Source organism: Lonchura striata, chromosome 4 (genome assembly GCF_050655825.1).
Source record: "Lonchura striata isolate lonStrDom1 chromosome 4, ASM5065582v1, whole genome shotgun sequence".
Taxonomy (NCBI): Eukaryota; Metazoa; Chordata; class Aves; order Passeriformes; family Estrildidae; genus Lonchura; species Lonchura striata.
Genome location: NC_140706.1, coordinates 35774430 through 35802037, shown reverse-complemented (window position 1 = coordinate 35802037; position 27608 = coordinate 35774430). Strand labels below are relative to the sequence as shown.

The window sequence follows — 27608 nt, the reverse complement described above, 5'->3', positions numbered from 1 at the left end:
CACTGCAACAGTTGTCTTAAAAATGATGGTCTCTTGGGCAAAATAAATTAAGTCTTGGAATTATGTCAAGACTTTTAACTGAAGATGAAGTTTCAAAACATTCTTTATGCAAAAAATGAAACTCTTCCCTCTCAACTCATCTTTCTACCTACTGCTTCTCTGGTGTTTCTCTCTTTAAATCAAACATATGCTCTCTTTCTTTCTGACTGGAAGTCTTCCAAAGTTTGAGGGGAAGTCTTACAGGAAACCCTTCCAAAACATATGTAGAACTTGTTCATCCTGTGCAGATAAAACACCCAGATGTGTTTAAATTCAGACTATTTGAAACTGCAATTGGTTTAGGGCACTTTTTAATTAAAATGTAGAATTTTGATGGTTATTTTTCACATTATGACTTGCATCAAGGATTTCGCCTCACTGTACATATTTCTTCCTGTAGGTTACAGATTTATCTCAGTTTAAATGTTTTTTTTTTGATTCTGAGGCTTTCTTATCAGATTATCAAATGGAAATCAGTGCAGTATATGCCTTTCATGAAGTTTTCTGTATGGTTTTGATTTGAAAGCATCTGTCTTTTGAGTTACAAAATTAATCCAGAAGACAATTTAAATTCTTTCCCAGATATAGGCTTAGATTTTTCTGTTGTCCTAGAGTCTAATTGCATGTTTTATGAATCTAATTTTTTCTTGTGTGACTATTGATATACCACATAAATGGAATCTTAGAATAATGCCAATTAATAGATTAGAACTTTATAGAAGTGCAATATCACAAGTTAATTAAGCAATGACTAAAACGATTAGCTGTAATTAACTTGATATTTCTTTCTGGTTCTCTTCCTTCAGGTAGCATACATTGGACTCCTGGTCTTTTATTACTAACATTATTAAGTTATTTATTCTTTCACTTATTCCCTGGGGAAGTCAACCCACCCTGTTTAGCAGAAATTTCTTTTGGGGTATCAAAGAGCAGAGATGAGCAAAAGCAATCAAGCCAGCAATGTACCATCAATACTATTCCTATCGTTATTTGAAGTGAATAAGAAGATGTACAATCATTATTATTAAACCTTCCTAGTTTCTAGACTACATTGAAACTGGATTATAAACACAACTGGATTATGAGTTTAAAAAGGAGACACACAGAGGTAGATGATTATTAGCTTTAGGACCTAACTAATACATGCTGACTTCAAGTTTTCATCACATCTTTTACACTATTCTGCCATGTATTGGGAAGTGCTCTGGTTTTAATGAGACAGACATAGAAATGAATACTATGAAATCAGATAGTAGTTTTTAATCAGAGGCTTATACAGATACTGTCAGGGATGCTAAAGGTGTGGTTAGCATCCTATGTGTGTTCAAAATGGGCTTTAAAAATAGTGTTAACATACCCAAAAATGCTGGCATTGGGAGAAGGATGAGTAATTCAAAGTATGTGAATTTCTTTCCTGTTTCTTCTCCCTGAAGAGACTTATTGCTCCCTGACTTCCACAGAAGGTAAGTACTACTGTTTCCACCTTTCAGTAACAAAAAGCAGTAGAATTAAAGTCAGTACTCCTAAGAAGGGTGAATATTAACTTTTCAGCTTTCCCAGAAGCTATCAAATCTTCTTATGCTATGAGCCTAATTAAATTACCATGCAAAAAATTACTTCTGTTAGGCATGTAACCCATGAAGTATGCAGATTTTTTGCATAAATATAGCTGAGGATTACCCTAGATTCAGTACTGCTCAGGAGGTAGGAAGCTCATTTTTTATTCTCATTGCTACTCTATGACATGCTATATCTGAGAATATGTACTGTGAAACCAAAAGGCACATGTATAAAACATGATACAAACCAGATTATTCAGAATTGAATTGAGATTTTACTCAATGAAGGCAAGAAATTAAAGGTTTAGAAAATAAGATTTAATAGGCAAGCAGACATTTTAATCAATGCCAAAATATTCATCTTTGTATATACAGAGTGAGAAAATTCACATATATATATCTACAAAAGAAAATAAAAATATTTCTGAAATATTTTATAAATATCTAAAATCCAAGAAGTTAAAAACCTGTACTTCCTTATATGATATACAACATATTAAGTTGCACATATTTAACATTTCATAAGAGAAAGTTAATTCTTAACTCCTTATGGCTACATTTGTGATCTAGATTCCTGAACTGAATTCCTGGTCTGATGAATTCAAGATGTAAATAAGCAGGCATGGCAGTGAAAAGAATTATAACAAAGTAAGTCAGAACAACTAAACTATGCTTGGAGTACGTAGATCAAAACAACCAGAATGAAAAAAATTGGTCCCTACTACTAAACAATAATAAAAAAAGACTTTAGAGCAGTATGTTTTTTCTACTAATAAATACTGTTACTAGTGCTTATAGAATCAGAATAGTGTGGTAACATCTTCCCACAGCAGATTTTCTCACCTATCTCTTTGTTATTAGGATGCAAATGTTTGAACACTGTCACTGATCTAGAAACAACACTAATATTGTTTCCCCTGAAATTAGTATTTTCAAAAATTTTTCTATTTGAGAAAAACTGAAAGGAATTAGCCCAAAATAATTATTTATCTCTTTGATGATGTAAAAGGTGTTTGGCCATATTGGTGAAAATGAATTCCTTGGGATGCTGTGATCTTCATAACTTCTCCATTTAGAGTATCATCTTCAATTATTGTTATCAATCCCTCAGCAATTATTGATGGGCTGAAAAAAAAGTTATTTCAGAGTTATGATATAATAGAAATGTGAAAAGGACAATAAACTAAATCTAAATCTATATATCTGAAAATTTAAAAAAAAGGCATTTGAACAAATCTATTTTGAGGAAAAGCAGAGGTGGTATGAGTGTTTCAGGAGAGACATATATTCTCAATCAGGACATACATCTAAAGTGGCTACTTTTTATCATCATTTGTTTGGTCTAGTTTCTGATAAATGCCTGTGGACATCCAGCTGCCACTGGGCTTCCTATCAAAGTTTTCTCTATCAGGGAAATGAACAGAAGTAATTCTTACACAATCCTCTGCAGCTCTTTGCTGTTGATTTATCCTGCTTCTGTAGCAGAACTGACATACAAATTAGCATAAAGGATAATTTCACATGCTGTTTGCTGTGATCAATAGGTACAAAGTATTTTACATAAAGTATAGGTGAAACAACACAATCATATAATTTCCTTTGTATAGAAGCATCTTGGAAGGTAATTGTTAGAAGCTAAGAAAGTGTTAAAGAATATCATTTTATGCTTGCCATGTTCTCACAGTCTGTCCAAGCTGTCTGTTTTTGGCTTTTTTTGGCAAGATGCAGTGGGCCAGGAAACTCTTTGATATGATCCATCATGGCTGCTATTGTACTCTTAATCCAGTTTTGTCAGTTCATGGTCTGATTTCTGTCTTGGTTCACTTGACAATTTAGTAAAAATTCTGTGCAAATTATATACCCTCTATCTCACAACAATTTTGATTAAACAAATTCATGAGGGAATACCAAAAGCTATTAAAAACTAAAATCACTATATTTAACTTGTTAATTTGATTTAGACTTTGCTGGGAAATGGGAATGCATAAAGGGATATATCACTATGCAGATGGTGCTCCTAAAATAGGCTTAGATATTTGCCATTTTTTCTTTCTATACAGATAACACATTTGACAGTCTTTTATCTGAGGCAATATTTCCCTTCTGCTTAATTTTGCTGAAAGTGTGTCCTTGTTCTTCATCAACAAAGTGCAAAACCCACATAGTATCTGACTTACTCCATCACACCATAGAACTGCATCATATTTTTTATCTCATCTTTGTATGAGTAGTATTGTCCCATATTTTCTTCTTTATCTATTGACTGAAGAATTGGTGTGTTGACAAATCCTGGACAAATTGTGTTCAGTCTCACACCGTAGTTTTCCATGTTAGCAGCTAACTAGAAAAGAGAAAGGGGTAGGCATTTGTCATCAACATTTTAAGACAGTATTGTGTAAGCAAATTTTCAAAGAATGAAATTTACCACAAAGTATTTTCAGTCTTGCTAAGTAAGGAGATTTTGTTACTACTGATTGTTTTAACAAATAAGTTTGAAGCATGTTTTGTCTAGTAATCATATTAGATTACTGGGAAAAAAACCCACATTTATTTTGTTAGGAGAATACTTCTACAAGAAATCAGAACTCTTTCCATGAAGCTGGTTTTTTTTTTTCTTAATACTTTTTTGTTCTTAGTGCTCCTTAGCATGTCTTTGATAGTATCCTACAGTAATGATATAACTTTTCTAAGCAAAACCAATAAAAGGTTTTCCCAAATGTATGCTTCCAGTCTTATAGGGGCTTTTTAAAATTAAAATAAAACTCTGAAATAAATAAAATAATCTTTAAGATACTGTATTAAGATACCTTCCTCACAACAACAGAAATACATTATGTTCTCTATCCCTACAACTGTAATGCTAAACCTTTCTACTTGCTCTGTTGTCCCTGCCAAGGTATGAATCTATCACTGAGCATCTCCACTGGAAAGTCCCTGTGGACTGATTTTTTTTTTCAGGAAGCAGCTCAGGAACATGATACAAGAAAGAAGCACAAGTTGTTCTGGAAGAGGTAGGACCCCATGTTTGTGCTTCTACCGAAGTGTGCATGTAGCAAAAAAGTCTGATCAACATCCACATATGAGTCGAATGAACTGGATGAACTGGGTGAGCTGGATGAACTTTCTTAGAAGTAGCACAGAACTGATGAACTATACATGATATATCCAAGAATAATCATAACTGTTAAGCACTGTTTTCTATTTACTTTAACATTTAATGGACTCCTTTCAGGTATTATGTAAGATACATGTCATTTTCATGGCATGGTAGCCGGCCCTTTGGTCTGGGGAGACACGAAACTGAAGTCATAGGTGCACGGTATCAGACCTGCCCAACATCAGGCTGTAGTGGCTTTCCTGGTAAACGCTGTAGTTCTGTATGTTTATTATTCTTTTTTTCCTCTGCATTCTCGTGTTCCTTAAAGACAGCATTTCCTAACTTTTGTGCTTAGATGGTGATATTTATATTGTTAATGAGAAAACAAAAATGGAAAACTCAGTCTCATGTTCTTGATGTGTTTAATATGATATATGCAACACTTATCCACATTATTTATGTTAATCTGAAAAAGGAGTTATTTGTGTAGGGATGGGGGTATAAAATATGGCTAGAGTGTAATTAATGTTAATAAATTGGTTATATAATTTTAGGTATTTAATTCTGGAAATCAAATTGGAAATCTTATGTGAGCAGATTATCTTTAAGATTAATCTATTAAAGTGTAATTGCATTTTCTCCCTCCAAGTTGTTTTATCACACTGCTTCTTCAATTTAACTAGAAAGTTTTGGAGTTAGAGGTTGAAGCTTATAATATGGTCATCTTACATGCCCCATTCTGAATGTGTAATTTTTCATTTTCAGAGTATTAAGAGTCAGTAAGAATAAATAATGATGTGTTCAAGTAACTTTTTTACACTTCAGTGTCTATTTATCATTAAAAAAGTTATTGACCTGATTTAGAAATAAGGAAACCAAAATGTTAAATGACTGGGACAGGGTTCTGAAAAAATATTTTTAAAACTCGGATTAGAATTTTATTTTAGGATGCCTCTTACTGTCCTTAAATTACTTTACAACATCTTTCTTCTATGTTGTCCAAACCGCAAACTGGTCATAAACACACAGATGCCATGCTTATTCCATCTTCAGATTCTCTTTGTGAAAGGAGGGAACCTCCACTGCTTCATACACTTTGTTTTCTTTCATAAACTCAGTTCCAGTTGTGTGGCTATAGAGGAGGAGCACGAAAAACGTAAGCATGTTCCCAAGGGGCTGCTGACAACCTTTTGGAAAATGCATACTTACTGCTATGGACCGTGTGAATCCAATGACACCATGCTTTGTGGCACAGTACACAGGCTGGAATGCAGCAGGCATGAGTCCTTTAAAATAAAAAGGTAGCTGAATGAAGATGTGGCATAGTCCTATTTTATGATTACCTTAAACACACATATAGGTTTGCAGTGTGCATGAGTCCTTTAAAATAAAAAGGTAGCTGAATGAAGATGTGGCATAGTCCTATTTTATGATTACCTTAAACACACATATAGGTTTGCAGTGTGTTTGTGACAGAGATGCAACAAAATGGATTAATAGACATTTGTAAATTATTTTTTGTAATCTGGAATAGGCTAAGAAAAAATTAGATGAATAAAAATATGCAGGCAAAAGAAGTGATAGAAAATCGTAACTTCTAAAAGGAAAAGTTGTATCTATGAAGTATGACTTAAAATAGAAGACACAATCTGGAAGAAAACATTTAAGTATAAGATTTTTGAGACATCTGTGAATGAGTAAAGTATTTAAAGTATATTAAGGAGCAAAGTCTTTTAGATAGGCTTTGATATCTAAAGTGTGAACTGGATACCTGCAATCATTTACAGTGTGTTCAAGGAGGAAGTGTGGGAATAGAAGAAGCAAAATAAACATTTCTGCTAACACTGTAAACCTTTATGGTCTGAGTGGGAGAGCAAAATTTTATTTGTTGTAGAGAGAGAAGAGAGAACAGAGGTTTTGCAAGAAAACTAAGAAATTAATTCTGGTAAGTCTGAGTAGATGGCAAAAAGCTATTAAAGAAGAAATGACAGACTATAAGCACATATTCATTTCTGCCAATTATGCCAATAATTTCTACTGTACAATGAAAGCTGAACTGGACCAAATAGATGCTGTAGTTCCACCTGAAAATTAGGCCTTGAATAGCAAACTTCAGCCTGTCTGAAAGCTAGAGGATAAAATGTTTTCTTGAATGTGCTATTGTAAAATGGGATAGTAATTTTAATGCCTTAATGTTTGATTATAATGGAAATAATCCAAATTAATAACTCATATTTTCTTTATCTTTCATACTTCAGATCTTAAGGTTAAGGTGATACTTTCAAGAAGGGGTTTGACTTACCTCAGTGGAGATGAAGAATTCACTATCTATCTCTAAGTATGGATTTGCCAGAAAAATTATATATGCCAGACTTGTATGGGCTCTTTGCTCTGGGATCTATTTTGTCTGACAGAAAGAACTTCGTAAGACAGCACAATGCTCTAATTACCAACCTGAAAGCGTCAAAGTTTTAGCTTGATTTAAATGCTACCTTGATGATCCTGTGAAAGCAGCACTGTTAAATGATGGGAAATGAAGAACTTAATCTATTGTCTGATTGTTCTTTTAAAATTTTACTTATTTGCTTAGCTTGGATTAATGTGTTATGCTTCTGCTTAAGAATCCACTTTATGAAATGGCTTTTAGACTGTCTCCTGTGGGTTGTGATCACAACAAATGTTTAATATTCTTCTGTTGACTTTTGAGGATCACCATTCTTCAGATTATTGAAAACATTGGGATATTGGCACATTAGAAATAATACAATACTATTTTTAAAAAACCCCAAACTCTGAAGTACTTTTACATGCTCCAAATAAGGAAATTCTAATCAGGATACAGCTAACAGAAATAAAACAGACAAAGTCTACTGGGAAACACAGAGGAAGAATTGAGAAGTAATTTTATTTTTATTTTTAAACCACAGTAAGAAAAATCACCTTTTACTTGAGAGGGAAGTGAAACAAAGTCAAGAAATAAACAAAGGAAGGGCACAGCTCACAATAATGAAGTGGAATAAGGTTCAAAGACTTAAATGCCAAAGGTAGGAATAACTAGGCAGGAAGAGAGGAACAAATAGCAGTTTTGTTTTGTTTTTTTTTTAAACCAGTTCTTTTCTAATTGAAATTGTCTTTGCTGAAGTAGAGAACCAAGAAAAAAATCATCTCACTTTTGAGAATGATTACTAGTCTTAGATACTAGCATTTCTCACACAGAACAGTAACAGTCCTGTCTCATTTTTGTGCTTGGGTTCAGTACTCAGAACCACAGTGCAGGCTTCCCAGCTCTGAGCCGCATCCTTGCCCCAGGAGGAGCTGGGCCTCTGCTGGTGGTGTCCAAGGGGCTCTCCTAGCCAGCATTTATGATAAACCTCTGTGTACTCTGTGCTCTGCTCTGCCCACAGATTTGTTCAACCAGTGAGCAAAGGAGTTCCTGACATATTAGTTAGGGCATTCGTTTGTTAGAAAATCTGGATTCTATTTGCTGCTGCCATGAATATTTAATTATCTTATGCAAAGCAGAATGGCAGTGAAACAGACTAGAGACCATAATGCACAAAATAATGCGGTGAAGAAGAGGAGGGTGTTCAAATGGATAGTGATGGGTCAGTGTACTTCTGGAAAGTGATACATTTGTGTTTTAATCTCTCTTAGATGGGGAGGAGAGGGGTGCTGCCATGGCTAGATTTTTCTCTCTTTCTAGATGTTGCTGCATGGTGAATTGAAAATTACTTTGTGATGACTCAAGATGCTCTTTGGTTTACCAAAACCAGTTCAAGCAAACCAACAATAATCCTGTGCTCCAATGTTCACTGCTTTGTTCTATTTTTGTCAGTTCCTGGCAGGCTGAGAGAGACAGTTCTTGCCCTTGCTTAGATTCTACTCTCCTTGTTGGTGTCAAGTGCACTCTACCATTGAAGATATGGTGTCAGGTGTCTCAGTACAACTCCTTATTTTTCATAGTTTCAATAATCACATCCTGAGAAATTAATACTAGAGATGGAGAATTCTATCAACAAGTTTGAATTGTATCAGTAGGCTTTGCTGAAACCAGTATTTCCTTTCATTCCACTTTGAAGAAATGAAAGAACTTTGATAAAAGAGATTTAAGTAAGTTCCTTCCTTGAATAAGATTTATTAGCCCTTTTTTGGCCTTTCTGGTTTTCGTTCTGTGTACCCCCATGACATCATTTTAGTCTTTCTGAGTGCAAAACAAAGGTGAAACAGAAATCCTAGTAAAAATTCTAAGCTGTGCCATTTCTACAATCTTTTTTTTTGTAGTAGACTGAAGCCTGAAGGGAATAGCTTCTAATTCTTGTTGACGTCATTCTGGCAGATTCTGCTGAGCATTTTCTCTTTCACAAAGGGGAGGGACCAGAAGCTCTGTCATGATGCTGAGCTGAAGGGCTCAGTTGTACAGCCTCACTTGCACACTTCTGCTCCCCTGTATCACTGTGACAGAGTCCTTGCTTGGTGATGTAACCATATGATTAGTTTTGTTCTTGTAATACATATAGGATCTGGTCCTAAAAAAGCTTGTTTCCTGTGACAGGTACTTTAAGTATTTCTTGTGGCTGAAGCTTTCAATAAAGGGAAGGCAAAGCAGCTGTTTGCAGAATCTGAATGTTTGAAGTTGAGAGCAGTCAAACCACCGATATGGCTGTGCCACAGAAAGGCATCCAGATTCACTACACTTTGAACAGCCTCTCAAAAAAGTAGCATGATACTATGCTAAAAGATTCTAATATTTTTTTAAGCCCTCTGTGAATACTTAAACTTTTTTTTTGTCTGCTAAAATACAGCTAGATACAAATTTGTTTTCTGTGAAAATATGAAATCCAAAATCTTCAAATTATGAAATCCATCCAAACAAAAGTGTGTGCCATACTTTAATTCCTTTTGCCCTCTTAATTTTTTGCGAAAAGGGTACAGGTACTAGCCACCACAAGGTAAAAGACCAAATTAAGTCAACTCCAATGCAAAATTCTGCAATCATTGAAATTATTTTTTATGGAGCCAAATTTGAAGTAAAACACTTTTCTCATTATCTCAGTTTAGCAGAATTACTTCTTCTTGATATGAAGCACAAATCTAATAAAATTAAATTTTGTAGCTTTGAGACATAGTTGAGTACTTGTTGCACGTGCTCACATATTTCTCTTCCTCTTTTAAGTCTGGGGTCAAGACTAAAGAAAGGAAACCTCGCTACTGAATAGACAGGCTCTGGCTTTGATCCAGCTGAATTAACAGTTTTAAACATCCACTTCAAATAAATAATTTTGGTAGTACCATAGGTGTTTGGAAATGTAATACTGTAAGGTTTGATTCTGTTCCTAGTCCAAATCACTGGTAAAATTCCCAAGGTAATGTACTGATTAATATTAATGTAGCTAATTAATGTGCAAAGGAAGTATTATTGGATTTTACATAAGCATTATGTACAACTCTTGTTGTTGCTCAGAAAGACATAGAAAGGTTTGCTGTCTGTATCTTACAGAGAGCTTGAACAGTGGGGATCAAAACCACTCAGAAGTTTAATGATCAACAGAAAACACTTGAAGCTCTGAGAAAACACTTGAAGAGGATGTTAAGCAAGCCAATGGAAGTTTGTCTTTCATATACGGAATAAACTACAGGACTTAGATCTTCAGACTGGAAAGGAGAATTACAATTACAAAGCACAAATAGCAGTAAGTAAATAAGGAATAAAAATTAGTATTTGTTAGCTTTTAAAGTGTGTCTTTCCTTATGACCTTGGAAACAATTTTTAAACACAAGCCATGTAAAACCATACAAAGCAATGAAAATACTGTTTGTCTTAACAAACACAACAGCCAAGCCTTTAGGTCTTAAAAACAAAATAATTTTGTGTTCATTTGAGACCAGTTAGAAAAGGAATCAAGCCACTTGCTAGCCCTACCCTTTCTTAAGCACTGCCTTGGGCATCAGTGTCTCTACAAACATGTTTAATATTTTACTTGTGTTGATGACCTCTTGCACTGAAACAGCAGTCTCCTTCAGGTTAATTTGGACCAAATACAATGTCCATTTCAGCCTATAGAGACAAACTTGCTAGTAGGAAATGCGTCAGGCAGTATGACAAATGCTGAGTAAAAGGTATATGGAGTCTTTTAATAAGACACTCCCACCCTTTGGAGACCTGCATGCATTAAGTCAGATCCTCAAGATCCATATGCATTATGTCAGTAGGGTGAACTGGACTTTTTGTCACAAAAGCTAAGGCTTACAGGAGAACTTAAAACTACTCAGAACATCCACACCTGTGCACAATCAATTAACTGTAGCTGGTGCTATCTTAACTGGTGCTATCTTAACTGGTGCTATCTTAACAGCTTTTCATTGTTAAAACACATAGGAATATCCTGGAATTAAATGACTGGAATTTGGTCATCTGCACAGATGCAAAAAAAACCCCTCCAACAATCCTAGTGTCAGGTATCATATTGTTTTTCACAGGCAGTATGACAGTAGAAAAAGAACAACCTCTCCAAACAAAAAGGAGAGAATGCAAGTGCTACTCCACAAAATTTTTGAGGAGAGTTGTCAGGTGACTTCATTCTCCATGTACAGTGTGCATTTTTGCTGGGAGCACAGTGACTGAAACATTGAGTATACCTATAGGAAATGGTGCATAATTCGGCCTCACGAAGGGGCAGCATTACCCCCAGCTGATGTAGGATCCATAGAATTCAATTTTTATACCAATAAATTGAAAAATAGTTATAGAATAATAGAAAATTAGTGAGCAAAGTGCTTGCTTAAGCTTGGTGAAATATGAGTGTTAATTTTATGACTTCTCAAGTACGGGTAGATCACAGCTGAAAGGGCTAGGAACAGAGTGGGTGTATGACAATCTTTGTTAATAAACTAGGTACAGTCTAGCCTTAGAGATTCTTACATTTGTGTTACTCTGGAGTTGAATGGAGGAATTTACATCAGGCTCAAGACTTTAAATACAAGACTGAGAGGTTGGAAAATTACTGATTTTTTTTTCAATTGAATTGTGTTTAAAAATACAAATGAAATTTGCGGTTGTTTGATATTCCTTCTATTGCTACAATGAAAACCAGTTCAAAATATTGCTAAAGAGGAAAGTGCCATAAAAAGAACAGAAAGTAAGACTGATCAGTATGATTAATTTACTTAAGAAGAAAACCCACCAGAATTTGTTCATGCAGAAAATTTTCTCACCTGCCAAGGATGAGATATTAATGATTACTCCTCCATCACCTCCATTTCCTTTTTTCATGTATTCTAAGCCAAGGTAGGTTCCTCTGATCACAGATGTCTGGTATAGAGAGGAAGGAATTACTGAAGGTACTCAAAACTATTTAAATTATTTTACTGAAATATTGATGTTATTCAAAATATCTATTGTGCTTCTACAAATTGAAACTTGCTTTTATTGTGGTGCTTAGAACCTGTATTGCTTTACCAATGATCTTATTTATACTTTGAAGTTTTTAAGCACGGAGACACTCCACAATATTGCAACTCAATAACTGCAGAAGCATAATTGCAATAGACAGAAGTAATAGCAGTTTACTTATTTCTCTTAATAAGATATAAATAAACTAAAATATTGAAATGTGGAATAATAGCTGTGAAAGAAATGAAATAAAGAGTAAACAATTTATAGATGAAACTCAACTAAAAATATAAGTGGCAGATGAACTGATCTAAAACCCATTGTTTTTGTTGAGATAGCCTGTTCTATATTATAAAAAATGTACTGACTTTATCTCATTATAACATTAACACTTAAAACTGCATTAGGCTCAAGTCAAAAGAAATTCACACTTTTTAGGATTAAGTACCATGATATATTTCTGGTCCTAAGATATTAAAAATATGTATTATTTTCTGACTAAAGTTACTAGAGTTTTACCATTCCTCTCAAATGAAAGTTAGCCACCGCAGACAAATACAGAGAAGGTAAAAAAGACATTATAAGAGATGTGAGATGTTATTAGCATAATATTAGCTGTGATTTTTACAAACATTTATTTTTTTTAAAGACAGATCTTCAAGGAAAAAAAATTTTCTAAGAGCTATATGTATCATCTTGATTCCTTAAAATCTGTTTTGGAACCCTACTGCAGTCAGAAATTCTGCTGAGATTCCTCTGACAGAGCTTCAGACTTTTAAACTGACATGTCCAAAGACACACCAAGCCTTGGGTTCCCAGCCTGCTGGGGGAATCATGAGGGAGTTTCTCCCAGAAAGTCACTTTACCTGAGAGTGAAACAAATAGTAAGAAAAAGGCAGCAGATATGGTTCCTGGTGGAAGATAATAACTTTAGAGAAATGTTCCGGTATTACTCAATAGTGATGAATTCCATAAGTATTTACCAATTTCTTTTAGCTCTGTCTGGAAGAATTTAATATTTGCTTTACAATTTCTACTTAAAATGGAAAAATACATTGAGACACACTTTTAGTCTTTTGGAAATATTATTTCAGCTTTTAAATGAGAACTTCATTGGCAATTTATGACTTTTTAGTGCTATTTATTGACCCAAATAAATTTGGATGTCCAAAAGGTGAAGCATGCATGATTATTTCAATATTTTTGACCAGAGAAGGTCTGCAGAATAACGGAGACAGAAATTTCCCATTAAAAAAAAAACACATTGAAGAATCTGTATTTGCCTAAAACCTAATGGATAGTGACTGGAGAAACTTGGGGGGGAAAAAAGAGAAAAGCTTTTAAAAATTAGAATGTTAACTATTTTTCTGTCACTATCTAAATTCCTAAAGCAATATTGGAATAATTTTGAGATGGATATTATATTTCATTTTCATTAGCAGATATTTTTAGACATGCATGTTACAAACTATAAAGTAGTACTGCTAATTTATTTTCAGTTATCCCTCGTGATTTTTTGGTTTTACAAGGAATCGGGTTTGGAAGAGTGCATGTCCGACTTTATTAATATCACTGATTGATTTTTCACTATACATGAGGTTGCCCATTGACAGAGATACAACAACCTGAAACCTCATTACAAAGTTTGCTTTGGAATCTTGATAATGAATCAGCTTTTCTCATTTTCGATAGTTTCAGCACTTAATGAGATATTTTTATAATAATATATTTTCAGAATATCTATTTCCTGGAATAGTGTAAAACTCCACAAAATATAAATATTTCGAAATTCTGAAATAATATTTTAAATTTTTCTTAAAAAAAAATTTCCATTTTTTTATCCTGGAAAGTCTTGTTTAAGCTATCATTTTAAAAGAATTATTCTGATTAATTAAAAAAGGATGCTGTTGATTAAATAATTTAACAGAAACTGTCAAAAGAATTGTCTTCAGTATTTTGACACATACAAAACTAAATCAGATTTCTCTTGCATGTCCTGGAAAGTAGCAGAGGCCTTATAAAGGTTGATCTAGTGCTGTTTAATGTTGATTGTTACATGTAAGTTTGATTTATTTAAACCAAGATTGTTAATGTACAGTAGTGTTGCTATAAGACATACTTATTCTGAGCATAAACTTATTGGCACCTCAAGAGTGGAGTGTCTTTTCTAATATATATATATATATATATATATATATATATATATATATATATATATATGGGAGGCGGTACAGAAGGTATTTAAGGAAGAAAGGGGTTAATGCTGTCCTTGGAGAGCAGGTGCAGATCCTGTCATGCCCTGGAGCAGTGGCTCAGCCTGCTGAGCAGAAAAGGAGAATTCTACTTAGGATAATTAGCGAAAATAAATCAGTTGAAGAAGGAAGTAGCTTGGGGCTCCTTGAAGGCTTTTCAATTCCTTCTAATTCAGAGATAATAGAGCTAGATGAGTCCTTGGCCAAACCACAATTACAAACCAAGAAAAAAGTGGGTAGCTTGGCTGTCCAATCAAAATTACTGTATTGTTCTTTTTCTTCCTCTGGAATCCATTAACAATATTTCTTCAAGTGTCTGGAGACATGTTCTCCTTTACATAAAGGCATTGTGAGAGGTGGTCTTCAAGACAAATGCAGACTTCCATCTGGATATTGCCCCTTACACCTGCCTTGTAATCCTCACCTGTGATCCCCACAAAAACCTCACTGAGAGGGGCTGATCTTGGGTCAAATGGCTATTTATGATGTTTGGGCTGATAAAATACAGAATTATTCTGCAGGAAAATTCTGAACCACATACCCAGGGTGAGAAGAACCTGCCTGCACTCTCAGCAGATGGCATTTTTCTTCTATTGTGTGTTGGATTTCCCATTCTCTTGAAAGAATCCACCTCTCTCCAATCCTCTCAAAACATATGTGTTTTCTGAACCCAGGTAGAAAGTATTTTGGTTTTCGGTTAATGAAAATGTCTGTCATTTCCTTTCAATTAAATGAAAGAGACTAAAAGTATTTTCAGATTGTGCAGTTCCCCAGTTGTTCTTTTAAGACTAATAATTTAATCCCAGGCTTTTAGGCAACAATAATTTATAATTATTTATTAAATAAAAATTCTGGGAAAGTTACATTTAAAATTACCTAATAAAATAATTGTCTGACTCAGCTTAAGATGAAAATATGATGGGAGACTTTGTACACAAAGGCATTTTAGAGCTGAATTTTTTATGATTTCTTTGTTTGCACTGCATTTAGCTCAAGGGTTTTTCATAAATATGTCAACAAAGAGTGTCAAAGTAGTCAGCTTTGTAACTAAATGTAGGTAAATTAAAAAATGGTAAAGCTGACTCATACCTCTTTTTTTTTTGTTTGTTTGATTGTTTGTTTTTTTTTTTTTTATCCTAAGTAGTATCCTCAAATTCAGAAAATAATCTAAATTACTGTTCTTCTGGATGTTGACTAACATACCTCAGCAACACTGCTGTTTATTTTTTTACCAATATTCAGAGTTTTACTACAGCACATAATGAAGATAGGCCATTAAGGTGCACTGGAGGTCTGAGTGTGCTCTCAAGGGAGGCAGTTTTACTCTTCAACTGCCAGCAGAAAATTTCAGATTCTTTTAAATAAAGTTATAGTGGTGAGTGTGGTAATATGTCCTATCATTAATTTACAGATTTAAATTAGAAGAGATCAGACATGCTGAAGTATCCTACAGTAATAAACCAAATATGGTATCTGACGTCATGGCAAACATTGCAAAATAATTGTGCAAATACTCAAAATATTTACAGTTGTTTTTGAGAATAACGTATCAGTAATCAGTAACTTATTCAATGATTTCTTATATCATTAAATTTTCACTGGCAATTTAGTCGCCAGTGTCAAAATCAGAACTAAAACTTAAAAAATCTTTGATTCTTCACATTTCTATGTGTCCTTTGGCTGTATAGCTTTTATTTTATCATTCTAAAAAAATCATGTATTGAAACTCTGATTCTAATTAGGTTAAGAGTCTTGAGGACTAATTAATTTTCTCCACCTTTAGGAACCAATGGCAGCCAATGTGTACAATGTTGTTCTATTCCAACATTATATTTGTCAGCTTTCATACTTTGTGTTTAATTTTAGATTTATTTATTAAAAAAAAAAGTGTATTTTGGTGATGGTGCCCAGGACATCATTAACCATCATCATTTTCAAGTGGCAATTGCTTTGAAAGTAACTGAGTACACAGTGCTGTTTTTCCTAGTGTTTCAGGGCAGCTCTTCCAACTGACATAGTTTCTCACAGCTATTTAATAAGGTTTTGCTTGCCACCACTTGTCAGATACATCTGGTACTTCATACTGAGAAAATACATCAACATCTTCAGTGCTGAAGATGAGCGCTATATTGATATCAAGGTGATGTGGTAATATGAATTTCTTTGAGAAAACAAAATAGTAACATTTTATGTAGGTTCCTGAACTAAGATAATTCAGTGCTAGGGACACTGAATAAAAATGAAAGAACCTCTAACTTGCGGTTTCATAAAGCAGGTTAGCACAGAGCTGGAATTTGACCCAAGATCATTTGCCTATCATAGAGTGATGTTGTAAATCAAACATCTAAAAGTCCTTTGTTAACTGTGTAAGATGAACTTCAAAATTCTGAAACTAAAAGTGCTGCTTGTGAATATCCATGGAAAATTTTAGCATTTTGCTGTTGGACAGGAAGCTGGGACTTTCTTTTTTTAATGTAGATTTTCTAGAATGTAGACAAGTTGGAGCAAGCAAGCAAGTTCCTTGATATTCCTATGTATAAGTTAGTTTGATTGCTATAGGAAATAAAATTTTAAGCTCTTGAGTATGAATTTCCAACTCAAACTGTGGAAAACAAGAAGTCTAGAGAGGAAGAGGCAGAAAGGAGAAAGGAATATATAGCAGGATTAGATAACTTGCTACAAATCGATAGCTCTTTTACAACGTGGGAATGAAACACTATGCTTCAGTTTTTTATGGTGCAGATTCCTTTACTTCCCTCCCCTCATTCAATACACCCCAACATTCCTGAAGGACATAGGAATAGTATTCCATTTTGATAACTGGTCTTACGTTTTTAGTTTAAAACCTTTGGTTTTCATTATACTTCAACACTGGTTACTGTAAACATGCATTAAAACCATAAGGTAAAAATTTAATTGGCTTATTGTGCTATTAAGGTAAGTAACTATGTCCTTCCTAGTACAATATGAACAGCAAAAATAATTACACCTAGAGGCTTCTTTTTGTACTTAGAGGATTGATCCTTTTTCTACTAATTTCAAGGTAAGTGTCACTTCTCGTTTTTTGGCTACATCTACCCCTAGGCACTTAGTCCTCTGACATCAAATGATGCTGAAGAATAGGCAAGTAAGCCATTGAGGTAGCCACTTGTTAGTAAACCAGTCACCTATGCCATTTCATCTACTACAGATAACATTGCTTGTTTTGGTTTTTTTCTCTGTTGCTAGTACTGAGAAATTATGCTTGCCATTGTCTCTAGTGTGGGACCTAGTGGTTATTTCCAGCTGCTAAATCCAGCTATGTGTCCAGGTTACATTACTTTGGGATGAAAGTTCAGTCCTTCTCATTTCTTCTTCTATGCTGGGAAAAGCCAGCAAGGTGTATGGACCAGAAGCAGGTTGCCACATACTCCATGTTATAGCTTGCACAGTGGAACAGCCTTTTCATGATCATCATGCCAATGTCACAAAAATAAATTCAATTAATCACTTCTGATGTTTGCTTAGTTATCCTTCTGTCTTCTGCTGAAACATTAATTGTCCTTGTGAGAAACAAGTCCCCGCTGATAAGCAAACACTAATTTTGCAAGGTTTGCTAGTTGCTGGAACATGTATTTCACCGTGAGCTATTGAAAGGAGTCACACATAAATATACAGTGGTGCATGATCTTTTCTGTAGTTCAAATTTAAGCATTTTGTAGGGACACACCATTATGTTGGTAGACTTCATTTTAGAAAAGGACTTTTATAAATGCATGAAATTTGTTCTGCTACTTATGGAAAGAAATTGTGCAAACTCACAAAAATGTAAAAACTCGGAATGACTGCATATTTCTACATTTTGCCTAGTAATGAAGAATAAGACTGTCATGCACCTGAAGAAACTTTATGTGTGCATTTGAATTCTACTTACTTCTGGATAATGCTTAAATAATTGAATCCCACATGATTGGGGTGTTTTGATATGCCCAGGTTCTGGCCTGCAATTTAAAGTTTTGCCAGAATGTGTTAAAGCCTGCAAAATTATCACATAAATAGGAGATAGTTGTGATTTTGCTTTCAAAGTTTTTCATAAATTCATTTGGGGAATTGGTTTAAACATATATACAAAATTAATTTTTTATCATAATAAAACAATAAGGTGGTCAAAATGCCACATAAAATACTTCTGAACTTTTAATTCAGGTAATATTTAAAATGTAAGCATAGGTACCAGTACTGTTACGCTTAACTGTATACTGCAGCCTACGTCAGTTTTCAGAAGCCTCTGACATTAGCATAAAAAAAGACCCTGTGTGTAATCTGGGGGATTGTCTTCAGCGTAAAACTGTGCTAAGTGCATTTGTAATGACAAAAGACACTGCAATTATAGTGGCCACTCTAATTAAAGTCATTCCAGAAAGCCACATCAACACAAGATAAAATTATTGAAGCTTCTTAGAACACCCAATTGTGTTTAAATAACATACATGTTCAAGGCTTGTAAAGATGTGGGCCCTTTTATTGCTTTAGGGATTTGAAGAATAAAAAAAGTCGGGTTATAAAATTTCTGGATCATTTAAGCAAAAATTTTTATGAATGCAATAAAGACTGTCATTATGGAGGACTGTAGGTAGGACCCTTAAGAATTTATGTGTCATACACCCTTTTGATATTCTGTGCACAAATCTGTGTGTGACAGACTGCTGAAACTACACAGGTAATATCTCTTTAAAATGGAATTCTTGTATGGTTGCCAAGTACATTTTTTTATGTGCCATAATAGCAAGAGTGTACCCTTGAATGGTTATCACTAGTTGAAGCCTCTGATGGTCAAGCTGATATCAATCAAGTAAACACCATGAGATTTGGAGTTTTGAGGTGAGGAATAGATGGCTTTGCTGGGATATTTAAGTAAAAAAAATAATAGATGTATTAGTAAAGTAATGAAAAGATGGATGTTTAGCACAAAATATAGCAAAATGGTGGAAAGCATTGCAATAGAAATATAATTTTAGTAGTCAGTACTCCTTCCTACACCCCATCCCCAGCTTTATCAGGCTGTCTTTTGTCGCTCTCAGGAAACTGTAAATGACCTAAGTAGGAATTGTGTTTTACTCCATTTTTCTTCAAAATTAAGTCCCACTTTTTGAAACTTCTTCTTCATGGTTTCTCAAGCAGTACTATCAGAAAACTTCCTTATACTTCTGTAACAACGTTCCTGAAGACCAACCAGTTCTGTGAACTGTTTTAGCCATAAAGAACACACCCCAGATGTGTTTGTTCTGATTTATCTTGCTCTGTACTGCTCTACTTTTGTACTTTGTACTTTAGACTGGGGCAGGGAATATTTGTTATATCAATATATAAATGAAATCACTAAGACAATGACTGGCATGTAGATTTTTTCCCCTTTTAAAATAAAAAAAAAATGTGCATAATGTGTATCACACTGTGTGGCTATAGCAGCTATTTCTGTTCTTAGGAATAAAACAAAGAATACTTAAACTATCCTACAAGAGGGAAATCGAGACATTTTAAAAGAATGTATTTAATATCTATTTTGCTACTTTCTACAAGAAACATATTTTATAGAACCAACCCACAGAAGATATTACATGCATCAGCTATTCTTTTTTTTGTTATAATTAAAAAACCAAAAATACAAAGTTTTATACCTTGCTTTATAGAAATTACAGTAACTAGATAGAAATGCTTATGAAGATAAGCTAGTTAGTTGACTTGGTGTTAGGGAAAGAATAATCAAATCAATAGGTGACTGGAGATATTTGGATCTTAGAGTGGCTTTGATTTAACCTACTAACTGTACTTCTACTCTGATCATTTTAGATGTTCTTTCAGTCACCACCATATTTATAAAATTTTTCAACATTCAACTTTGTATGAGGTCATTAGGACATTTATGGTAAACTTACATATATAATAAAGTGTAAGCTGTAAAATATTCCCTTAGAGAAAAAAAACAGGGGACTAACTTGACAGTTAAGCATAGGTACCTTTCTAAGACTCGGAGTTCAGATTTTGAGACTACCTATTGTCTGCTTCTGCTCAATTACTTGTAATAAGAAAAAAAGAAAAATAGATTCATGGAATTGTTTAGATTGGAAAAGACCTTTAAAATAATCAAATACAACTCTTAGCTGAGCACTGCCAAATCCATCACTAAACCATAACCCCAAGCACTACATCTATAGGCCTTTTAAATATCTCTAGGGATGGTGAATCAGCCACTTTCCTGGGCACCCTGTTCCAATGCATGATAACCTCTTTGGTGAAGAAATCTCTCCTCATATCCAATCTAAACCTCCTCCAGCCCTTCTGACCACTTTCTCTTGTCCTATCACTTCATACCTGGAAGAGGCTGTCCCCCACCTTCTTACAACCTCCATTCAGGTGATTGTAGAGGGTGATAAGGCTCCTCTGACCCTCCTTTTCTCCAGGTTAAACAATCTCATCTTCCTCAGCTGCTCCTCATAAGACCCTTCACTGCTTTGTTGCTCTTTTCTGGGAACACTCCTGCACCTCAACATCTTTCTTGTAGTGAGGGGCCCAAACTGAACATGGCATTTGAGGTGCAGTCTCACCAATGCTGACTACGGAGAGACAATCCCTGCCCTGGTCCCACTGACCTCACTATTGCTGATTCAGGCCAGGATGCCATTGACCTTCCTGGCCACCTGGGCTTAGCTGGCTCATGCAGCTGCTGTTGACCAGCACTCCCAGGTCCTTTCCCAATGGGCACCTTTTCAGCCACTCTGCCCTAAGCCTGCAGCGATGCATGAGGTTGTTGTGACCAAAGTACAGGAGTCAGCACTTCACTTTATTGCAGAGCCTTCTGACCCCTCAACAGATCAACCCCCCACCCAGCTTGGTGTCTTCTGCAATACAGTAGGAGGAGGATCTCATCATCTTTTGTTTGAAACTCTTGGCATAAAAAAATTATTAAGATATCACTCTAAGTGAAGATATTTACCTTGACAAAAAGCATCACAGTCAAACATATTTCTCACATGGACTTTAGTATTTCCAGTGATGACTAATTATCTCTGCTTGCAAATTTGACAGTTGCCTACATTAACTTGTATCTTGTTAAAACCAGGCAGAATAGTAAAGAGAAATAAGTCATCTAGAATGCAGCCTTCTTTTACATTCAAGGCATCTGTACTAAGAGATAACATATGTTGCCTATTGCTGAAGATGAAAAACTACTGTTACTTCACAATATGAAGTTTCTTAATGTTCAGTTTTTTGGAACATTTTAGAAATTAAATAAAGAGGAAGAAATATGTACTTAAATCTTGAAGAATACATAAGGCATAGATATAAAAACAACAAGAGAAAGGTGTTATGAAACTTAAATACTTTTTGTTACAAATACTAATTTTCTCATTAATTTTTCTGTAACTTGTCTCATATACAGATTATATTATTTGTTCTGGAGTTATTTTGTTAATTTGTTTTTTTGGAGGCATTAGTATTCAAAGATAGGTATCTTTGTCTTTAAAGTTTTTGACAAAAACACACCTAATTTTCATATTCTGAGCTTTCTTGTTGCACAACAAATTTCAAATGAGAAAACTCCACATTTTACTCTTCAAAGCTTCCTTTTGCTACTTCCTTTGCAGTAAGTATGATCATGGGGTGACTTGTTGAATCACCATTGAATTAGGACTTCACAGATGGTAGACTACAAGCTGAATTTCATTAACCTAGAAATTCTATTAATGCTGTAAAAATTATTCTTTGGAGCTTAGATGTTCTAGTGGTGTACTTGACATTAAAAACTTTTCAGCTGAGGAACAGATATTGTAGTTTCATCTGATGAGATACCAGATAATATCAAAGTGGTAAGAGTTTGCTTGAAAATTAATTTTACAGGCTTGTTGAATGTACTGGATTTTAGGGAGTAAGTGTCCTTAAGTAGTGTGCTCCTACCAGTGATGATGGTGGAGGGGCCTGTATTAAAACTCAGATTTTATACTGCCATGTGGTGAGGAAAGTGTGGAGGTCTTGGCTGAACAAATTTACTTGTAGTATCACCAAATGGCAACTCTATTGCGGGCCAGCTGAGCCTCATAAGTAACTAAAATGTTCTAAAACGTTCATATAAACAGACTGGCCTACTGTGGATGCAGCTCTACTGCCTTGGGCAGTCAACTCTTACACCTATTTGGGAAATAATTAGATTTCCTAGAAAGGGAATGTTTGGTGATAGTCCAAGCACCTCTACACAGTGCTACATGTCTCAGATAGACAATTTTAGGGACCCACCACACACTAGTTATGTGGTGATTGTTTCAATAGCTGTACTTGTCAATCCAATAATTAATGTTCTGTCATCTGGCAAAATCTACACAAGCCATGGGCTGTTAACTGTATTCCAGCATTAAATACTGAAATATAGACAGGAAAAAAGAGATAATGCTTACCAAGTTAATTTGTATAGTGCTTTCCCAGTCCTTCTCATTGTTCACTCCAGCATTATTAACCACAATATCCAGCCTTCCAAAATGTTCAGTTACTTTTTTAAAAGCACCTATAGTAAAAGATCCAAGAGACACATTTCTTAGAACTTTGGAAAGTAAGATATAAAAATACAATGCATCCATAAAAATTAAAGTTTTATTAAGTATACCAGTATGTCTTTGTTATTTTCTTAAACATTAGTGTGCAACATGCAATTGAATACTTTATCCAACATGCACCAACATCAGAAATATTTAGGGAAAGTGAGAGGATTAAGATAATGTTGTTTCCTTTTCATTCAGTTTGATAAAGTCTGATAACAGGAGCTGTAAGTTCTTAGCACTTATATATTTTGTATTAGATAGGATGTTTGGCACCCCAATTACAAAACTTAGGCATTTATAGCTTGCTTTGTAGCAGTTTGGTATAGCTAGTAAAGTCAATATTTGACACCATCTATTTTTAATGAAAAACAAAAGCTTCAAGTGTTCAGAAAAAAATTCTTAATTCAATCCAAATTTAGCCTAAGAACACAGTTTTTATTTAATGAATACCTGACATGAATATTTCAACTACAAATAATTATTCATGATTCTTATTTACATGTATCTATTTATGGATAAATTGTTATATATCCTACTTCTCAGGTAACTTTAATAATGCGTTTCTCAAATTCAAATCTTCCTTTTTTTCTGAGGATAAAAATAGTGACCTGTCTTCCAAAGAATTTCAAAATGAGAACTGGGAAACTTCCACAATGTGTTTTCCCAGGTGACAGTATTAGAACTGAGATAAAAGATTTGTATAGAAAAACATGATGATGTCATAATGAGGAGCAAACTTCTCAAGCCTGGCTCTGCTTTGACAAGATGGATGAGATGACTTCCAGATGTTCATTCCAGACTAAGATGTTTCAGGACTGAGGACATTTTCTGACATGTATATATAACTTACTTGTTTTTCCCTCCAAATATTGCTCCTTGGCACTAAATATTTACTATTATGCAAACCAAGACACCACCTCCCCAATATTATTTTAAAAATCATGGTTTGGTATTTGACTCAAAATCAACAGTATTTCAGGTATAACAAAATTACGCTTGGTAGGCCTTCATGAAGTTACTTCAGTGAAAGGTGATCACAGGACCATCTTCCTTCTCTGGTCTTTAGTGCTTGTCCCTTCAGGTCAATCAGTTGCATAGCAGCAGCTTCCAAACATCTATCTTTTTCTGCAGCAGTTGCAGGGGTTTACAAAGTTTTTCCTGCACTAGCCTTTTCTTTGCCTCAATGCTACAGGTCCATCATAGTCATAATCTTGTGATCAAAACAAGAGCTGGGCAGCTGATGGGACAGGTTTTATTTGTCTAACTGCCTTTATGGTACAGATTTTTCTAATATTCTTATCCTATACTAGAATATTGTAATATTAATAAATCTTCTGGTTTGGTCTGTCTGCCTTTTTTTTCTTTTCTTATGTTTGTTGCCAATTCATTCTCTGATTTCTCAACACTTCTGCCACTTATTTTTCCAATTCTCCATCACCAAGGACAAATGAAAACCTTTGGCTTTATTAGAAGCAGAAGTGAGTATTTAACTTATTTTGAAGGAGTAAAATAAATACAATTTGGGTGCTTATTTATCTTCCAAATTTTGGAAACTGGCTAATTCCCTTTTAAGCCCTCTCTAAATAACATCTTTCCTAAGAAAGATGTTTTTGAAGATTCTATTAAGAACTAGAATCTTCAAAACCCACCATGGATAATAGTTATTTTGCAAATGATTTTTTAATTAAATTTACACAGGCTTGACTAATTGTAGTTTTCTATTTTACATATTGTGAAAAGACCAGATGTTTTTTGCATATCTGTGTTTGGAATATTTCTGGTAAAAGTTTATCTGCCTACAGTAATCCCATCTTTCGCCTATCCACAAGAAGAATCTTGTAAATCCTTAGTGAAGTTGTCACCTACACATCAGCATAAGCTGATTTATTCTTCCCTCTTCAAACATAGAATAATTCTGGGTTTTCATTGCACATTAATTAGTGCTTATGGAACCATAAAAAATTAAAAGCAGATGTTGTTTGAAATATTAAGTGGGGAAGGAAAAATTAAGAGAAGGATCCATTTTAAAGGAAAGGTAAGAAAAATAATGGAACCACAAACACCAGTTCTATGTGAACTTCCTAAATGTCCCTGGAAGGCAATAGTAAATATGGTGATTTTTCAAAAGCGGGATGAGATAGGAGATTTTTGTGGGGGATTAGGTGAAAGAACCACCAGATAAAAAAGTACAGGCAGGACTTGAAATTAGATTAAGCAGATGATATCTTGCCCATAAGCCTCATGTACTTAGAAATACTAGTTCTAGTACTGGGACTTTCTTCCTACTGTAAGGAATAAAGTCAAAACAAAGAGGAAGTTCATTCACACACGTGATCTTTAATATAAAGTACAGGACTTGATTGCTCTATTCCTCTGATAAAACCTTTAAACTGTAAATGTGAAATTAATCTAAATATGTGAAGTAGTAGCTTGCAATTGCAAGTGGAAAAATATGAATATAAAATAGTTAAAAAAACAAAACCAACAAAAACCCCCACCAAAACCAGCTCAGATCCCAAAAGGATTGTGAGACATGATTGCAAATTTATGGTAAGAAACCTGTGGCAGGATTAATGCAATGATCAGAGAGGCATTGGCAGCAGCAGCTGCCTGTTCTTGCTCTTTTTCTTTGCAAGGGCCACTACCAATTTTACTCTGATTGTTTTTTCCCTACTACCTTGTTCCAAAAACTCTCTTGCTGACCTGTCCTACTCACTCCAGCTCCCAGTTCACGCCCTGTTGGTCCTGCACTCGCCTGGCACTAAAGAAAACCAGGAGATGTGGGAGACAAGGCACACTGAGGTAACACCCACACAGCAGCACATGCTACTCCTACCCCTAGGATGCTTTTTCTTGCTCCTTACTCCTCCCATTTGGAGAAAAAGTCAATCATCAACCTAGCTGATAAAAACTTTGCTGATTACAGCAGATCCCAGACTTAAAGTACAGCATCTTTCTTACAAATAGACAATGTAAAGCTATAGAATTAGGAATGCAATGTTGGAACAGTGGACAGTACTGCTGAATTCTGGAATACCAGCAATGTTTTCTGAAATGGCTATGCTCAATGATCACTGTTGAGAAAGTGATCAGTGAAGTGTAATGAACAAAAACAGACCAAAACTGTTAACATCTAGCATGGCAGAAATGAATCTGGGGAAAAGGCACTGACAAAAGGGATGTCAAAATATAAATCTGAGTCACTACCTATGAATGTAACATTTAATAATGAAACTTTGATGAAGTGATGTGCCTATTATAAAATATTATGAAGGTACATCAATGTTATGTGATACTCAGTAGGGAACACTCTTTATCCACTAAGTGAAAACAGAAATGCAAATCATTCATCAGGGAAGCTGCTTTCATTCCATCTGCAAAATGTGTGTGCAATGCTATTACCCTATAGTTAACCTCATGATAAAGCAGCGTGCCACTTTTTGCCAGTTCTTTCAGCTGTGGCCGCACACAATGAATGTAAGCGTGCTGTATGTATAGAGTGCTGCAACTCGACACAGAATTTATTACCCCTGTGACGAGGGAATGCAGCTTGGAATCTGTACTGAAACCTCATAAAAAGCAAGTCTGAGCTTTAAAGTTTATATATATATTACTCATAAAACAGCAATTATCTTCTGCAGAGGTTTTAATGCAAAAATATCACCCACAACACTCAATGGAGATGACTTTGGCTTTTCTTTCCGATGTGCCAAGGAGCAAAGTGAAATTGTGGTAGTAATGCTGGTAGCAGTATTTCACATCTGCAGGCTGGGGAAGGAGTCGGTTTTGAGTCAGTGCCAGAAGCGATCGGGAGCAGGCTGTCCCGCGGCGCTCACTCCGCTGAGCGCTCACCGGTGCCGCAGCGCTCAGCGCTCCCTCCTACCTTTCAGCTGCTCCTGATCCGTCACGTCGCACTGGATGAACAGCGTCCTCTGCGCTTCAAACTGCTCGTCCAGGGCCGCCTTGCTGTCCCGTCCGGCCTCGGAGTTGCGGTCCAGCAGGGCTACCTGAGCGGGGCGGGAGGAAAATGAGCGGCTGGCGGGAGGGCGGATGGACAGACGGACAGGTCGCCCGCCGAGCCGAGCTCCGGGGGCCGCCACCGCCCTGCCCCCGCGGGTGCCGGCTGCAGGCAGAGGGGAGAGAAACTTCCCGGGACGTACCTTGGCACCCTTGCCCAGCAGCGCCTGGACGAAAGCCCGGCCGATGCCCTGCGCCCCGCCGGTGACCAGAGCCACCTTCCCATTGACGTGCATGGCCGCCGCGCTCTGCCGCCCGCCCAGCCCGAGCAGCCCAGCGCCGTGTCACCTGCCCGGTTTCCTTTCTCCCTCCTTCGTGCCCTCCCTCCTGCCCTCCCTCCTGCCCTCCTCCTCCTGCTGCCGCCGCTGCAGCGGCTCATTCCCCCCCACTCCCCACTCGTGTGACTGAGAGCCTCCCGCAGCTGCCTGGGCGGGGGGAAGCAGGGGCGGAGCGGGTCCTTAAATCGTCCTCCCGCTGGATGAACTCTGGAGGGTAAGAGCCAGAGAAAAGCCCAGCTTCATCCCCTCTTCCCGCCGCCAGGCTTTCCAGAGGGGACAGGCTCGCGATGTGCCCCGGAGAAAGGGTCCCAGGGCAGCTGCAGCTCGGTGGAGAGGGCGATTTGTGCGTGCGTGTGTGTAAATCGCGTGAGAAGCTGCTACAAGCTTTGATAAGGGCTGTTGGCAG

The 27608-nt window shown here is 35.8% G+C and overlaps 1 protein-coding gene across 1 annotated transcript; it reads right to left on the bottom strand.

Moving 5' to 3' along the window:
- Positions 1-1901: 1901 nt before the first annotated feature.
- HPGD (15-hydroxyprostaglandin dehydrogenase) lies at positions 1902-27608 on the bottom strand. Its single transcript, XM_021551246.4, has 7 exons — positions 27068-27608; positions 26791-26914; positions 22767-22873; positions 11908-12004; positions 5905-5981; positions 3776-3939; positions 1902-2723 (listed from the first exon to the last, which is right to left on the bottom strand). The coding sequence occupies exons 1-7, from the start codon at positions 27158-27160 to the stop codon at positions 2585-2587; spliced, it is 801 nt and encodes a 266-aa protein (XP_021406921.1). The 5' UTR covers positions 27161-27608; the 3' UTR covers positions 1902-2584.

Excerpts from the sequence above, each read along its gene's own strand:
- HPGD (XM_021551246.4), bottom strand. The coding sequence starts at position 27,160 with ATGCACGTCAATGGGAAGGTGGCTCTGGTCACCGGCGGGGCGCAGGGC. Across the intron at positions 22,874-26,790 it reads GGATCAGGAGCAGCTGAAAG|GTGCTTTTAAAAAAGTAACT; the intron begins GTAGGAGGGAGC and ends CTTTTACTATAG. Across the intron at positions 3,940-5,904 it reads GATTCACACGGTCCATAGCA|TTAGCTGCTAACATGGAAAA; the intron begins GTAAGTATGCAT and ends TCTCTTTTCTAG.